This window comes from Carya illinoinensis, chromosome 2, assembly GCF_018687715.1.
Source record: "Carya illinoinensis cultivar Pawnee chromosome 2, C.illinoinensisPawnee_v1, whole genome shotgun sequence".
NCBI classification, from domain to species: Eukaryota; Viridiplantae; Streptophyta; class Magnoliopsida; order Fagales; family Juglandaceae; genus Carya; species Carya illinoinensis.
Window position 1 is genome coordinate 24,478,224 of NC_056753.1, and position 16,529 is coordinate 24,494,752.

Sequence of the window (16,529 nt, forward strand, 5' to 3'; positions counted from 1 at the left end):
AAAGCTCTAATTTTGAAAATATTATGAGAGATAAGAAGTTTAACAAAAATTCGTTACACATGAAAAATTAAAAAAATGGGTGCAAAAAATAATTAATAATCAGGAAAATTTGAAAAAATAAGTTAAGAAATTTTCTTTTGCTCTTAATAGAGTAGAAATGAGTAGAAAAATAAAAAAGAAAGAATATAAAAAAAATATTTAATAGAGTAAGAAAAAATTAGAGATTAGGATATAGGAAGTCTTGAAAATATAAATAAAATTTAAAAATATATTTAAAAAAATAAATTTTAACTAAAATTTAAGAAAACAATTTGTTGTAAGAAAACTAATAAAGCCTGTCTGCGACCTAATATAATATTATAACGCCAGGGTTATAGTTTCACTTTCAGACTCAGTTGACAGTTCCACCGGTGAAGATTGAAAATTTTGCTTTCGCTCAGCCAAAGAAGATATTTGCCTCTGAAGAATAGGTGAGTTTCTTTTCTAACTACCTGAATTTCAAAACCCATGTTTTATTTTCTCTGCAAAACCATACGAAATGGGAGATACGCTAATGCAACTCCCCTACCAATACACAAACTGGGTTTTCTGCAGCCCCCATCTTTATCTCTGAAATACATCTCAAGCACTTCCGATCAACAACCTTTCGCAGTCTCATACCTCATAAATGCACTTGGATTGTCCCCAGAAGTTGCTGTATCAGCTTCCAGATATGTTAGCTTCGAAACCCCAGAGAAAGCAGACTCCGTGATTAACTTTTTCAAGAGCCTTGCATTCTCTGAAACCCAGATCTCGAACGTTGTCAGAAGACTCCCCACGGTGCTTTTGTCTGATACAAATAAAACCCTTTTTCCCAAAATTGAATTCTTTGCCTCTAAGGGCATTTCAAGACGTGACCTTGCCAAAATGTTATCTGCGTACCCTACTCTTCTTAAAAGAAGCTTAGAAAAACAAATTATCCCGTCTTTTGATTTCTTTAAAGATTTGCTTCAGTCTGAGGACATGACCGTTCATGCAATAAAACGATTTCCGGGTATGCTTGTACTTGATCTTGAAACTTATGTGGCGCCTAATATCAATTCACTGAGAGAGAACGGAGTGCCTGAGTGTCATATTCGTACTCTACTTAAATACCAGCCTAGATCTCTCATGGTCAATCCAGTTCGGTTTAGAGAGATTATAGAGGAAGTGAATGAAATAGGATTCAATCCTTTGAGGTTGAAATTTGCTCTTGCGGTATTTGCTTTCCGAGCAATGAGCAAATCAACATGGGAAAGCAAGGTTGATGTTTACAAGAAATGGGGTTGGTCTGAGGATGAGGTTTTTGTGGCATTTAAAAGACATCCCTGGTGCATGATGGCTTCTAAAGATAAGATTATGGGGGTAATGGATTTTTTTGTCAACAAGATGAGTTTGGAGCCTTCGGTTGTTGTCAAACGCCCGTCACTTGTTTCTCTTAGCTTGGAAAAGCGATTGATTCCTAGGGGTTTGGTTATTCAAGTTTTGTTCGCAAAAGGTTTGGTGAAGAAGGATATTAGCATGTCTTCTTTGTTCGAATGTCCTGATGAGACGTTTCTGAGGAAGTTTGTCATGCCTCACAAGGAGGAAGCTTCTGAACTCTTGAAGCTATGCAGAGAGGACATCAGATCTTTGGAGATGAAAAGATAATAGAGGGCGTACAAGGCAGATAAGAAATAATTGTAGATGGCTTCATCATAATGACACCTTGTTGAATATACTCAATCCACTTTGATTCGTTGCTCTTGAGGCTGTGCTTTGTGATTAATCCTTTCTTTATATGCTGGCATACCTCCACTACTAGTTTCATTGGGAACTTTTGCTAATTTCAAACAACCTGTGGAAATTTTGACACTTAAATTATATTTTCTTTCATCTCGTTGCATTCCAAAGTCATCTAGCTCACTGATAAATGCTCTTTTTATGTGATTGTGTATTGCTCAATAATGTTGTGGTGCTGGTGCATGTGACTTTGAGGCTGTGATATTGCCGGTTCAATTTGGTTATGCTTTAAGGTGTGCATTGAGATATACTGCCCAACGACATTTTTTGTTAATTTCCCACACATTCTGTTTGACCTTTTGGTGCAAGATTTTTCAGTATTTTCAGGATTGTACTAGTTTTCAATTTTGTATTTATTTTTTCAATCCACCGAACAATAGCATGATGCCTATCCTGAATGCATTTGCTTGTTCAGATGGTTTCAATAAAGAGCAGCATAGAGCAGATGAACTTCTTTTATTATACAGAGGGAAAAAATTGCAGAAAAACACTTTCACTGCAAAGAGTAGGAGAATGGCTAAATGAGTATGGGGGGTTTGTTTGAGAATTCACTGAATTGGTCAACTGTTATTTGGGTTTTAATTTTTTCTCCTTGGCGAATTTTTTAAAATACAGAAGGTTTGTACTTGTCAATTCAGTGTTTATAATTAGTATATATGTGTGTCGTAGAGAAATTAAAACTCCATTGTGAATGATAGAAAAACTGGATAAAAGTTTAAACTGTTTCAAAATTGCTCATTGAGAATTATAGTTGATCTTGTTTTGAACCAAACCTATTGCTCATTGCTTTTCCAAACATCGTATGCTTCTTCTTTTATTAAAATTAGAGAAGAGAGTCATCCCAAGGGCTCAGTTTTTTATAAAAGTTCCGATATGAAAATCTTTATTTAAGAGGTATTTCAGAGGGTGCTATTGGATTCAAAGAAGCTTATTATCCTTTTGTTTACCTCTGAGCACTATTGTGTACTGTTAGATTGAAAGGAGACATGCTAGAGTCCTTGGTGATGAAGATTAATAATGGTGGGAAGTTAGTACTCATTAAGCATGCTAGAGTCCTTGCTGTTATTTCTGAATATCTCAAGAAAGGTCACATAGGAAGTATTAGTTGCTGTTAATTCTGAATATTTAGGGAGATTGGAAAGGGTGCTTTTGAGAAGGTTAATCTATCTTTCCTTATTTCCATTACCGGTGGGAGTGGCAAATAGGATTGAAAAATTGTTTAGAGCTTTTTTGTGGGGAGGCATGGGTGAGGAGAATAAATTTCATTTGGTGAGTTGGCAAAGGGTGTGTTGTCCGATTGTTAATGGTGGTTTGGGAGTGCATAACTTGAGTTTTTATAATAAGGCATTATTAGGAAGTGGTTGTGGAGATATCATCAGGAAGGGGATTCTTTGTGGAGAGTGGTGATTGATTGGAAGTACGGGTGTGAGTTTTTTTTGGGTTTTGTGGGGCGCGGGGGGGGGGGGGGGGGGGGGGGGGGGGGGGGGGGGGTTAGGATGGTGTTCTAAGGAGGAGAGGGGGCCTTATGGCGTTAGTTTATGGAAATATATTATAAAGGGGTGGAGCTTTTTTGTAAAACAGATTAAGTTTAAGGTTGGAGAAGGTGTTTGGCATGATGAATGGTGTAGTGAGAGACCTCTTAAAATTGTTTTTCCGTCTGTTTTCAGCTTGGCTGGAAACCAGCAGGCTGCTGTTTCAGAAGTGTTGTGTTGTGACAATGGGACTGTGCACTGGAATATTTGTTTCACTATAAATGCTCAAGATTGGGAACTTGATGAGTTTGCAGATTTCTTCAGTTTTCTGTATTCGGTGAAGGCAGCTGGGGTTGGGTGAGATCGTATGCTGTGGAATCATAAGAGGAGTGATAAGTTTTCAGTTAGCTCCTTCTACAAGGTGCTGAATGCCCAACAGCAAGTTTTATTTCCTTGGAAGAGTATTTGGAGGGTCCATGTTCCTTCTAAAGTGGCTTTTTTTATTTGGACTGCTGCATTTGAGAAGATTTTGACGGTTGATAATCTAAGGAAATGTGGTATGATTGTTTGGGAGTGGTGTTGTATGTGTAAGAAGAATGGGGAATCAGTTGACCATTTACTTTTACATTGTGAAGTGGCTAGGGAGTTATGGATTGGCATTTTCAGTAGAGCGGTTGTGTTGGATTATGCCTATGAGTGTGATGGATTTATTAGCATGTTGGAATAGGCATCGTAATAGCTCTCAATTAGCTGAGGCATGGAGAATGATACCTTTGTGCTTAATGTGGTGCATTTGGACAGAAAGGAATGATAGTTGCTTCAACAATAAGGAGCAAGCAGTGGGGTAAATCTGGAATTTCTTTGTGTTTTCTCTTATTCAGGTGTTTTCTCTTATTCAGTGGTTTTCTGCTATTGTTCTTGAGGGAGGGAATGTTAATGAGTTTTTGTCTTCTTTTTTTTCAGCTTTCTAGAATGTAAGTAGGTATCTAATTTTGTATACTTTTTGTGTACACGGGCTTTGCCTAGTTTCATTCTCTTGAATAAAGTTTCTTACTTATAAAAAATAAAAAATAAATAAATAAAAAATTCTGAATATCCCAAGGAAGGTCATGCAGGAAGTATCCAAGTTATTTTTTGACTTATTCTGAGGAGATGCTCATGGGAAGGTTAAAAAAAAAAAATGGATTTCTTGGGAAAAGATATGCAAATCAATAGAGGAAGAGGGTTTGGGGATTAAAGATTTTGAGTGAAGTGAAAAGGCTCTTCATATGAAGTTGCATGAAATGTGATATCCCATATAATTAGGATAAGGGTAGGTGGTGTATGGGATCCTACATTGCTTGTGAATGAGAAGTTCTTGGTTTTTATAAGGTTCCAATGTGACTCTAATTGTATTATTGACTAATCCTTTTAGAATATAGCCCATGTGGTTTGGATCTTCCATTCGGGCGTTACAAATGGTATTGGATAAGGGTATCAGAGCCCAAGCCGAAATAAAGATAAGGATAACGCCTCAATGAAAGGCCCAAACTACATAGCTTATACTCCAAAAGGACTAGTCAATAATATAATTTGAGTCCCATTAGAACCTTATAAAGAGTAAAAACTTCTTTTTCCCAAGCAACGTGGGATTCTATACACCACATACCTTTATCCTTAGCATATGGGGTATCACAATTTACCCCCCTTAAATTCTCGATATCCTCATTGGGCCAGTCCGTCGTAGGTAGCACGGCTCAAGTTCCACGTTTCTGATTAAACCTGGCTCCGATACCAAAACCATTTGTAATGTCTCAATGGAAGACCCAAACCATTTGGCCTATATTCTAAAAAGACTAGTCAATGATACAATTGAAACTTTATAAAGAGCAAAATCTTCCCATTTTCAAGTAATGTGGGATCTCATACACCCCCTACCCTTATCCTTATCACATGGGGTATCACAATTCACAATTATGATAAGGATAAGGGTAGGTGGTATATGGGATCTCACATTGCTTGGGAATGAGAAGTGCTTGCTCGTTATAGATTCTAATGGGGCTCCAATTGTATAATTGAATAGTCTTTTTGGAGTATAGGCCATATGGTTTGGGTTTTCGATTGAGACGTTATATGAAAGGTTCTGCATGACTCCTCTGTGAGCTGAGTATTTTAGAACCAAGCACTTGCTGGTTTCTCACCCTTTTCTCATGTATTCTTCTTGGTTTGATTCTAGTTTTCGGAGATCCTTTTCTGGTCTGATTAGAGAGGTACAATGTGGAGGATAATTAGACCCGACGATTTACTTATTGAGATGTGGAATTCTTAACTGTGTAAGTGTTAGTTGGGGAGGCATTGGCTGCTCAATTGATATCTAAACATCTGAAAATAACTTCTGGAAAATAGATACCGATCTGGACTGCATTTAGGATGGCTCCTTTTCAACAAGGTTTTCTTGGCAGCTGGTGAGAAATGATGGACAGGCTTTTATATGTAGCACATGGGTGTGGTTCAGATCCTCTCTAAAAATTTCTACTTTCATTTGGATAAGTTTCTTCAAATGAAAAATCATTTGAGACTATTAATTCAGCAATGCTTTCTTTGCATCTAAATGCAACTGATGTGAAGAATATGGGGAAGTTATCTAGATCATCTGCTAAGTAATAATAGTTAATGCCGCTTATGTAAGGAATTTTTAATCTAATATGCTGGCTATCAGGTTTTATTCAACCCCTTCTTGGTTGTCTCAAGTGTCCATGTGGTTTCAAAGGGCTCGAAGATCTTCACATGTGGGTATGATAGCGGGCAGTTTTACCTTCTAACATCAGTTGGTGTTTATGGTCGAGAAGATGTGTAGCAAGGAGTCTATAATTTTGAAGATCAAGGCTTTATTGGCCAACTCTCTGTCAAATGTATCCAGGGAAAAAGTGATAAAAAGGGATGGATTCTTACATTTTTCAACATTTAGCTATATTCCATGCATAGCTGTACTCATAAAGTGCAGATTATGAAATGAAAAAGGCCAACTGATGGTTGACTAAACTTGAATGTGAATGGTGGTAGCTTTGGAAATCCAGGGATGAATGGAGATGGTGGGATTATAAGGGATGCAGGGGGGAATTTTGTCCAAGCCTTCTCAACAAGTTATGGAATTTGTTCAAAAAGTTTGGCAGGGGTTTAAGCTATGGGATGACTTGACTTCTTGTTTGAAGTTACAACTCAGATTGGTCGATCTTAAACCAGACTCACAGGTGGTTGTTAATTGGTTGGAATGGGAAAATGATAAGAGATATTGGAGGAGCTAATTCCACCGAAAGAGCATATTTCTTTGAAGATTGATAATGTACATCGGGAGGTTAATGGAGCTTCAGAGATGTGGGAAGAGATGAAATATGTAGTGGGCAAGAGTGAGATGAAGAAGTTGCAGCCCAGATAACGAATCCCACAGTGTAGAATACTTTGGTGTTAATATTGCAATAGTCAAAACTAATTCTTATTTGCCAAATGGGGCTGGCAATTATATCTATCAACATAACTAATCCAAAGTCCATTGTTAAATGCAATTTCTGTTTTTAGGGGGTCTGGTCAAGTTGAAGTATTCCGGTGACTTGTCTGTTTTGAGGATCCTGGAATATTCTTCTTCCTGCAGGATTGTATGAAATGCTACGAGGAAGCTACTTAGCAATTGAAGCCATATATTGTGTAAGTTGCAACTATTCTAAATGGTTCTACAAAATATAATCCCTAGAGTTTGGCATGTTGGATTTCATTTTTTATTTTATTTTATTATTATTGTATTTGGATAACTGTGTACTTGCAATATCTGGGAAGACAATGAATAAAGGTTTTAGTATAGAAACAAGATCATATCACAATAGCAATCCCACATTTAGAAGCTAATTGGGTCGATGACATTCCCACATTTGCCATAGTGTATATAAAACCAAATTATGCAATAGGTTTCTCCCATGCCTAAAATATAAAGGAGGGAAAACATGTTGTACAATATGTCAGTCCCAAGTATTTGTTATCAGGATGTTGGGCGGTTCCACATTCTTAAGGTTGTTTGTGTGCAACGTTTTTTTGTAATCAAAGGCTTAAAATGGGCGAACGTGTTGTTCGTCACAGGATTATAAGATGGCTGGGTTACATCCTTGAGAAATCTGAAGGCACCCGATACCTCTGCCCTCGAATGATCTGTGCGCTGCCTCCAAGTAAATTGTCGAATCTACCTAAGGAGATGATAATCCTCTCCCAAACCAACATGTTACAACAGAAGCAGGTCAGTCATCAAAACAGCCCTTGCAGCTGCAAACTTTTGGTCAGCCTTGTTATGAACATCATGTGGGCATTAATGTTGCAAATTTGAAATTTTGCTCTGCTTGAACATCATAGCCCAATATGACAGCTCATTTGCAGTCGCAACTGACCTAAGCTGCATCACATGATCATCATGCATTTAAGCAGCTCCTGCTACCTTGTTGAGAAGGTTACTGAATTTTCACTCAAAACGAAAGGACTACCTCAAGCTTCCAACATGGCCACTTCCACGCGAAATAAAGAAAAGCATGGATGAGAAAAGTTGAACTAACAAGGCTATTTAGCACTTATAACCTAACCCCAACTACTCATATTCGACCACAGCATCATACGCATCCACGTTTAACGAACTCTCTGCAAAACATCTGAACAGAAATTGTTTGTAATTAGTAACAGTCACAACTAGCAACAAAATAAGACCACCTTTATAAAATACAAAGAAGAAAGTCCTGCAAACATAATAACAAGAATATAATATTGGAATTTTAATTAGCTCCAATCAGAGGAAGTGAAGTGCTACTCTAGTTTGCTGCTCACGGTGGCAAACTTGAATACTACCCATAAAAAGATGGTGTTGTTTGTCTAAAACACTCCATTTTAGACTGCTTGACACTAACTCGTGTGCTTCTTCAAAATCTGGGTTTTCTAAATTAATGAAGTTATGAAGGGTATTAATTGTATTTCGATTAATTACCTTAATTCATGCAAAAACATATTCGTTCTGTCTTGCAAGAAAGGACGCAAAGGTGCCATGAGGTTATCTTCACCATCGAGCTGTTCGGAATTGGCATTATTTTTCTTTTCAAGGCTAGCTATGAAAAGTGAGGTGGCTACATGAACAATAACAGATGGATCTGGATCCCCGAGGATAGCCTGCAGCTCCCTCCGAATCCATGGCTCTATTCTCTGTAATATTTTTTCTCTCGCAACAATATTTCCCAAGAAATTCTGAAATTTCGGAGATGGCAAAAGAATCAGATCCAGCTAAACTCAATCCATTGTTGCTGGATTCAAACACAAGTTTGTAAAAAAAAAAAAATAAAGTTTTGAACCAATGAACAGTCAGATCCTCTGGATAAAAAATGCATTACACTTCAACCCTTCGAAAAGTCAAAAGAATTATGGAGCTGCAGATGCTAGAAATAACTTCGACCAAGTAAACAAGAAGTCTTTCAAATCAAACGTAAGAGATAATACAGAAACCAGCAATCTTCGATGATTTAAGAGATTATAACAAGTTACATACCTGCTCAATACAGTTTCGGGGAGATAAAGGAATAGCTCGCAAGCCTAGGCCATATATGCTGCACAATATCATAATCCAAACTCCATAATCAGAAAAACCATAGGAGATATCAGGCCAATGCCACCGACAACTAGGAAAACAACAAAAATTAGAGCCCATTGCTTATTGAGAAATGCTTGGTCTGCACATGAATCTTACAAAAGAAGTTTACAAACTAAGCTTCTGCATGCATGTATGTTTGTATTTGCATTATGATTATGAAAGTACCTGGCACGCCATTTAAGTATTCTTTCAGCAATAACATCAGGCGGCACAGATCCTGGCCGTCCAAACAATCGCTGCCATGGTAGCGGCCTTGTCCGACGGCTAACAGCATATAATTCGTCTCTTGTTCTTCGAACTATCCTGTATAAATATTCAATAATGCAATCTACAAACGATGAGAATGATAAACTCAATTCAAAAAACAAGATAAAGCAAAAGAAACAAAGACAAACCGTCAGTTTCTTGTCATTTCATTACCCTTCCCCAGCAGCCAAAAGAAGAAACAAATATAAAATCTTTTCTTAGAGAATTCATCCTTAAAACCAAAAGTCGAGAATACAGAGAATAGCCAACTCGAATGAAACTAATTCACTGATGAAAAGTCATAAGACAAGTTTTTTCTGTTATATTCCGTTTTTCTTTTCTCTCTCTCTTCCCAAAAGGTATTTTTTCCACTTTTCCTACACTTCTCTGCAACCAAACATATATCCAAAAGTCTAACCTCCGAGGATCAATTCGTCGGCTCAACACAACTTCAACGTCGACGTTTCTTGTACGATTACTCAAAGCAGATAATCTCTCCTTGCAGAAAGTTCGAGAAGAAAGGTTGATTTTGCAGAACCAGGAATCGAAGTCGGCGTTACAGAGGGGGCATCTTCTTCTCAAGTTGCTCCATTTACGAATGCATTCCACGCAGTAGGCGTGCGTGCACACCGTGAGCACCGCCACTCTGCGAAATTCAAGATCTTTGAGGCAGATCGGACAAGATTTACCCCGAATTGCAGGCCAAATTACCTCCGAGAAGAACTTCTCGCGCTTCATTCTCGGAGTCGGCGATGATTCTCGAGAAGACGATCCTGATTTCACAGACGCAGAGAAGGAGAGAGGCTTTGATAGCCCAACTATATATGTGGGCCTTTTGGGCCGAAGAGTTAAAACGGGCTCTTGTACATGATGGGCTGGGCAAGCCTATCTAAATATTGAGTTTCAAAGAATATGGTCGGCGAAAGTATGAATTGAACATCGATTCTCCCAAAAACTTTGGGTTCATGAAATAGTTTGTGGAAATTATGAATACATACCCAAGTGCCAATGTAATGTATATTCTCCTCCTCTTCCTTCTTTCTTCCAGATGATTACTCACTGTTATAATAAAGGATAGTGGTCAGAGATTTGGATAGCTAGTATCCTCACATTGGTAAATGCATATAAATTGTGCCAACCAAAATTTCTCAATTCTCTATCGAATTTTTCTATAGTAAAATCACCCCCTTCTCGATTGTTACCCCAAGTGTATATGGCTCATTGGAAATCCAAATCACTTAAACCACAATCTTCAATTGCTTATTTAAATCGTTCCATTTGACTATATGGTCTAACTACTCCACCATATTTCTCAATTTGTTGAACAATCTCAATGAAATCTCCCATGCATAGCCAAACCATATTATCTGATGATCATACTCTTCAAAGTAACCTCCAACTATCTTTCCTTTCGGTAGTCAATGGGCTACCATAGAAGCCTGTTAAAAGCCATTGTGTTCCATTTTCAAGTAGTGTAACAAGAAGAGAAATATATCTTTGTATGAAAGATTCTAATTCTACTTGCATCTAACTCTTCAATAGAAATGCTAATCCTTCACTCCAACTATTGTTGTCTACTACAAAGCTCTACTCAAAACCCATTGGTTCCTTACATTTTCTACCTTCCCCAATTACATTTTGTTTCTATGAGGAAAACAAAAATTGGGAACTTTGTTCACACCAAACGGTGAAGTTCTCAAATTGTCCAAGAGTTCATAAGCTATCGACAGTTTCAACTTAGACAAATCATTGCTTCTGGTAGGGCTACACAATAGACACCTCTAATTCCTCCTGATTTAAGCTCCTTTCAGGTAAGAACATGCTTTTGGGTTTTTTAGCATATGGAGTTTCCAAATCTTCAATCATAAAATCATTGTTCTTCCTCTTTCTAGAATCTCCTTTTTCATTCAAAAGTCATATACTTATTACACCAGTTTGTTTCAGGTAGGGGTGCTACCTGCAGGCAGGGGGTGCTGCACCCTACCCCCGCCCCCACCTCTGAGATCTGGCCCCACATCACCAGAGCAATGTCCCCCGTTCGAATCACGGGGGATAGATTTGGACCCCTAGTATGTCCCCCTCCCATCTGGGGCAAATGGGACTAAGGCCCACTGGCCAGAACCTCTTTATGAGCCATTTTGGGCCCATATTTAACAAATAAGTCTTAAAAACAGAAAAATTATATTTTACAATTTATATATAACATAAACTTAAATAATGGTTGTATAAAGTATAAAACATAAAAATCTAAGAATTCTAAGCTATTAAAATAATACAAATTAATATAAAAAAATTACTAATTGTCAAATAATTGAGATTAATAATATTACAATATTATAAATTGCATCTAGCAATTTAACTAATAAAATGACTTTGAGTTCAGAGATTGGAATTTGAGGCTAGTCGGCAAGTGAAATTGTGAGATTATAAAATCTGAAACATTAATAGGAAAGCAAATTTAAATTACAAACAATATAATGATACATACATATGTAAAAAAAGGTTAAAAACATAAAACTACAAGTACAAACCAAGTGAGACTATCAAGAATTGTAGATTAGATCATTGAAAATTTGGGATTAGTGTTGAAACTAGGGCAAGTGAGGGTGTGAGACTATAACAATATATTATAAGTAGAAGTAACATTATAGCAATATCAAAAGTAAGAGCGATTACTATATGTAAGTTTTAAACCACCCGTCTCCTCCTCAGTCTCCACAAAGTCTACCGCATTTGGAATATGAATTGGCTTTCCTTTGATCCAATTTTGCATGTAAATCAATGCCTCCAAACTAGTAAGAGACAGCGAACTCTAGAATAGATCCAATATACACCTCATGGCGCTAAAGGTTGACTCTAGAGCTACTGTGGTAATAGAGATAACCAAAATATTGCGAGTTATGTCATCAAAGATAGGATACATGACGATATTGACCTTCCATCAAGACAATATATCATATCCCTGTGTGAAAGGGTGCATCTCTGCTACTAAGTTTTTATCCAACTCCGAATGTAACTATATAAAAATCACAACACAATTTCATAAATTCATACATATAGTCATGAACTATGAACACCAAAACAGATTTGGGGTTTCAATATTGAAACCCCTAAAAACATATTTCTAAATTAAATTAAGGGTTTCAAAAATGAAACCCCAAATAAAAACCCTAAATTAATTAAGAATGTTGTATTGAAACCCAAAATTAATTTAGGGTTTCAAAATTGAAACCCCTAAACTAATTTAGGGTTTCGAATTGAAATCCTAGATTTACAATAAAACATCACAAATTCACCAAACAATAAATATCATCATAAATTCATACAAATATCTCCATAGCACACTAATCACAACTTCATTCTCCAAATCCATTCATAAATCCCATCCTCCATGGTCCAATCCAAGAACTAAAAATCAATATGTCATTGGGCTACTACAAGCTGAAGACGTAGGAAAGAGGCACAGACTCGGTGAGGGAGACGACGATGGCTTCAGACAGTGGCGACAAGTGAGAGAGACTAAGAGAGAGGTCTATGGAGAGGATGGGAGAGAGAGAGAGAGAGAGAGAGAGAGAGAGAGAGAGAGAGAGAGAGAGAGAGAGAGAGAGAGAGAGAGAGAGAGAGAGAGAGAGAGAGTCGATAAAGTGGATGAATTTATGTATTCAACAAAACAATGTCGTTTTGGAGATACCAAAACGGATTCGTTTTGTTTATATATAAGCTTTTTTGTATACATAAATACATATATATATATATATATATATATATATATAATACATACATATATATATATAACATATGGACTGGGGCCAAGCCCAATCCGTTCCCCACACCTACATGGGTGGATGAATGCAGCGGATTGCCCTACCACTCGCATCCGGCTAATGTTGCCCTCTCCTAGTTTTAAGAAGGAATTTTCTCTCGCTCTTCTCTTCCAACTAGTATTATTTTTTATGTAACAATAGTGTTTGTTCTATTTAAAGAGAGAATGTCAGTTGTACTTACAAGACTGTTGAGAATGTTGGGTTCCCTTTGAGTGATGGTAGATTTATAAACTGTATCAATCAACTTGAGGTCCATTTTATCAAAAATATCCATTCCTTCTAAGATTCCTAACTGAACCAGGTCTATTCCAGCTAGTTTGGGTTGGCTAGCTTCCTTCTTTAAATCGTAATTACCTTTTGGAGATAGCTCAGCTTATTGGGGTGTCTTTTGTAACAAAAACTCTTTTCCTCCATAACCATGATTGGTGTTTTCCCCTAACTTCTCGTGAGCATCTACATTATCATAAGATTCTGACGCTACCAAATTTGCCTTTGAATGCGCCTCAAGTCTCTCATATTGAATTTTCTTTCCTTTTTCAGAACCACTACTCTTCCTCATTGGAGCTGCTCTATCGTCGAATGTTGGTTTGAGCTATTTCCGACCTTCCACCAAATTTGCCTTTGAATGCGCCTCAATTCTCTCATATTGAATTTTCTTTCCTTTTTTAGAACCACTGCTCTTCCTCATTGGAGCTGCTCTATCATCGAAAGTTGGTTTGAGCTATTTTCGGCCTTCCACCATACTTTCTCATGGATTCAGCTTGCCTCCAGTGACATATTAACAGAAAATTTCCTGTTATGTTGCCACGTTGCTTTCTCTTAAAATAAAGGGTTGATATTAAAAATCTATAACTTCAAATATATCAGCACTCTGTCTCTCTCTGCAATGATGTCTTTTCTGTGTTTTGCACCCTCTGGGCTTCTTCAGTCACTCGTTCAAGCCCCTTTACTTAATTTCCCTTTCTTCTTCGGCATTTGCAGAAGCCACAATCAGAAAGCATCCCAAGGGCCAAGATAACCTCATTTTACTTGTTACACACTCTACCTTTCTTCTTCCAACCCAACAGAGTGCCCTCGCCTACATACAATCCACCTCCTCCACGATCATTATCAATTTGTCCCAAGAAAAGTCTCTCACTTGATTTAGGTAAATGAGAATCACTTGGTTGATTCCAGAACTAGTAGCTTTCAAGTCCCAAATCTCATAGGCACAGGCGGAGCACTACCCATTAAGGAAAGAACAGAGTTTCTCACTGCCTATGTCAAAGACACTGAGTTTCATACCATATCTTGTGGGAAGCGTCAAAGCAGGCTGGCATATTAGCTCTACAGTTTTCTTTCCATTCCTTGCTACTATGGGTGGAAAAATATACTTGCTTTATATTCAAAATTGAGAAAAGGTTATAGATTTTTAATCACAACCCTTTATCTTAAAAGAAAGCAACGTGGCAACATAACAGGAGATCTCCTGTTACTATGTCACTAGAGGCAAGCCAAATCCCTTTCTCATACCATTGACACTGGAACTTGTTGAAACTACTCGCAACCATGGGCCATACTATGTCTACACTTCCTCTACCATTTGCTCTCCTTGATTCATCTTTGAGCATCCTCTCTCCTTATGCTTTAGGACTCTATAGTGAAAGTAGAAATTTGGAAAATGCTCATACTTAAAACCAATCCACAATTGCTTTTCTCCAATTTTTAATAGCCTAACTCGTGTAAGAGGTTTTGTAATGTCAATGTCCACTCTAACTCTTAAGAATTTGTCCCACCCGAAGCTTTCCCTTTTAGCATCCACTATCACTACTTTACCAATTATAGAGCCTATTTGTTCACTAATCTCTTTATTTAGGCATGTTGTGTAGAACCAAGAAAGGTCCTTGGAGAAAAGTAATGTCATTTGGTGGTGTGCTGCCTTCAAAGTCTCCAAGGCTTATGAGGAATCTATCAAACAAGCATGACCTTCCATGCAACACTTTTTTATTGTTTGGCTCCTTAAATTCCATAAGAAATCAATTCTCCTCAACTTCTTTGAAAGTAAACCATCATTAATTTTGGTTTCCAAATATTTGACATTGTTAATTTGAATGCTTCTTTGTTCACCCCTTTGTCGGCTATAATTAATGCTAAAAGATGTAATGCCCCTTTTGTTATTGACTCATTGAGAACTTCTTCCGATAGAAAGAGCACTTGTTTGTCTTCTTCAGTTAGTTTGAGACCGGGTTTGGATAGTGAAACCATTTCAACTCATCGATCTCATGCATCTAATCATTACAATTTTCTCAAACTTTCAAACAAAATACAATAAATAATTCAATTTTTTCAAATCACGAAACAAAAATAATATTTTAATAATATTTTATTCAAATTTCATCTCATCTAATCTCATATCAACTCACTATCATCAGGCTGAGATTTCTCACAATTTGGATAATTCTTCCTCCATCCTATCACCTTTATAGACTAAGAAACAGAAGATCTTTGCCTCAACATGGGAGATTCACCTTACCTTTTAGAGAAAGAAAGGACCTTAAGTTTTTTGGGTCTACTTTTAGCTTTAGATATAGGGGATGCTTTAGGAATGAGATGAGATTAGAGATTTGTGAATAGTAGTAAAATGATTTGGGTAAAGATGTTTTATTTGGTTTTGAAAAGAGAGAAAAAGTTGAATTAGAGTTAAAATATTGTTACATTATAATTTTTAAAATTATTTTTATGTTGAAATTTGAAAAAGTTAAATTATTTTTTATATTTTAGTTAGAATTTAGAAAAGTTGTAATGATTATGTAATTTTTAAAATTAAAAATTATTTGTATTTGAGTGATGTTTTGAAAGAAAATCAAATGAGAAATTTGAGATGAGATAAAATCATCTCAATTTCTAAACAACCTCTTAAATTTTAATGAAATGATTTATACATCATAGAGCATGCTCCCTTTAAAAAAATTAGACAAATTTAAATTAATAGAAAATCGTTTTTAATTATAGCCTCCACATTATATTTCATGATCCCAACTCGAGTTAAGTTCGGCCCAATTAAAATATTCTACAAAGGGTAAGCTCGATCTATTAAGTCATGAGGTGATTCTTCACTTCGATGTTATCAACGTACTTATAAGATCATGTACACGTGCCTTTTTTTCATTTTCTTTTATTATACCTGACTAAGACTGACTGTACGTGTTTGGACACTAGAGTGATGTAACTATTATTTAATATTTTATTATTATTTATTGTTATTATTATTTATTATTATTTAACATTTTATTATTATTTTTTATTTTTATTAATAAATTATCTGATATTACCTCACTATTCAAATATACTCTAAATATAAAAGCCAATCAAGATGCACGAAGATATGTAATAATTGGCATCTAAATCCAAGTTGCCGGCATCGGAGGCACGACCTTTTCCTCTGTTAATTTGTAAGGCAGAAAAAAGATCGAATGCAATTAATATCTAAGATTTTAGCTCACAAATACTTATTGTTGCACAACAAAGCCTAATTACAATAAAGAACACTAGACTTGAAAC

General features: G+C 36.5%; 2 protein-coding genes across 2 annotated transcripts; one reads left to right on the forward strand and one right to left on the reverse strand.

Annotated features, from left to right (window-relative positions):
- Positions 1-465: 465 nt before the first annotated feature.
- Positions 466-1,903, forward strand: LOC122300447 (transcription termination factor MTERF6, chloroplastic/mitochondrial-like). Its single transcript, XM_043111118.1, has one exon. The coding sequence runs from the start codon at positions 508-510 to the stop codon at positions 1,666-1,668; it is 1,161 nt and encodes a 386-aa protein (XP_042967052.1). The 5' UTR covers positions 466-507; the 3' UTR covers positions 1,669-1,903.
- Positions 1,904-7,139: 5,236 nt separating this feature from the next.
- On the reverse strand, positions 7,140-9,972 carry LOC122300448 (E3 ubiquitin-protein ligase Topors). The gene is made up of 5 exons (XM_043111119.1): positions 9,584-9,972; positions 9,085-9,222; positions 8,818-8,875; positions 8,266-8,519; positions 7,140-7,936 (listed from the first exon to the last, which is right to left on the reverse strand). Exons 1-5 carry the CDS (start codon positions 9,901-9,903, stop codon positions 7,876-7,878), a joined length of 831 nt encoding a protein of 276 aa, XP_042967053.1. The 5' UTR covers positions 9,904-9,972; the 3' UTR covers positions 7,140-7,875.
- Positions 9,973-16,529: the final 6,557 nt, after the last annotated feature.

What these genes read in the sequence shown, in the direction of transcription:
- LOC122300447 (XM_043111118.1), top strand. Translation starts at nt 508, where the DNA reads ATGTTTTATTTTCTCTGCAAAACCATACGAAATGGGAGATACGCTAAT.
- LOC122300448 (XM_043111119.1), bottom strand. Translation starts at nt 9,903, where the DNA reads ATGAAGCGCGAGAAGTTCTTCTCGGAGGTAATTTGGCCTGCAATTCGG. An exon ending in CCCGAAACTGTATTGAGCAG is followed by an intron (nt 8,520 to 8,817) that starts GTATGTAACTTG and finishes CCGAAATTTCAG; the next exon opens with AATTTCTTGGGAAATATTGT. An exon ending in ATGTTTTTGCATGAATTAAG is followed by an intron (nt 7,937 to 8,265) that starts GTAATTAATCGA and finishes ATTTCTGTTCAG; the next exon opens with ATGTTTTGCAGAGAGTTCGT.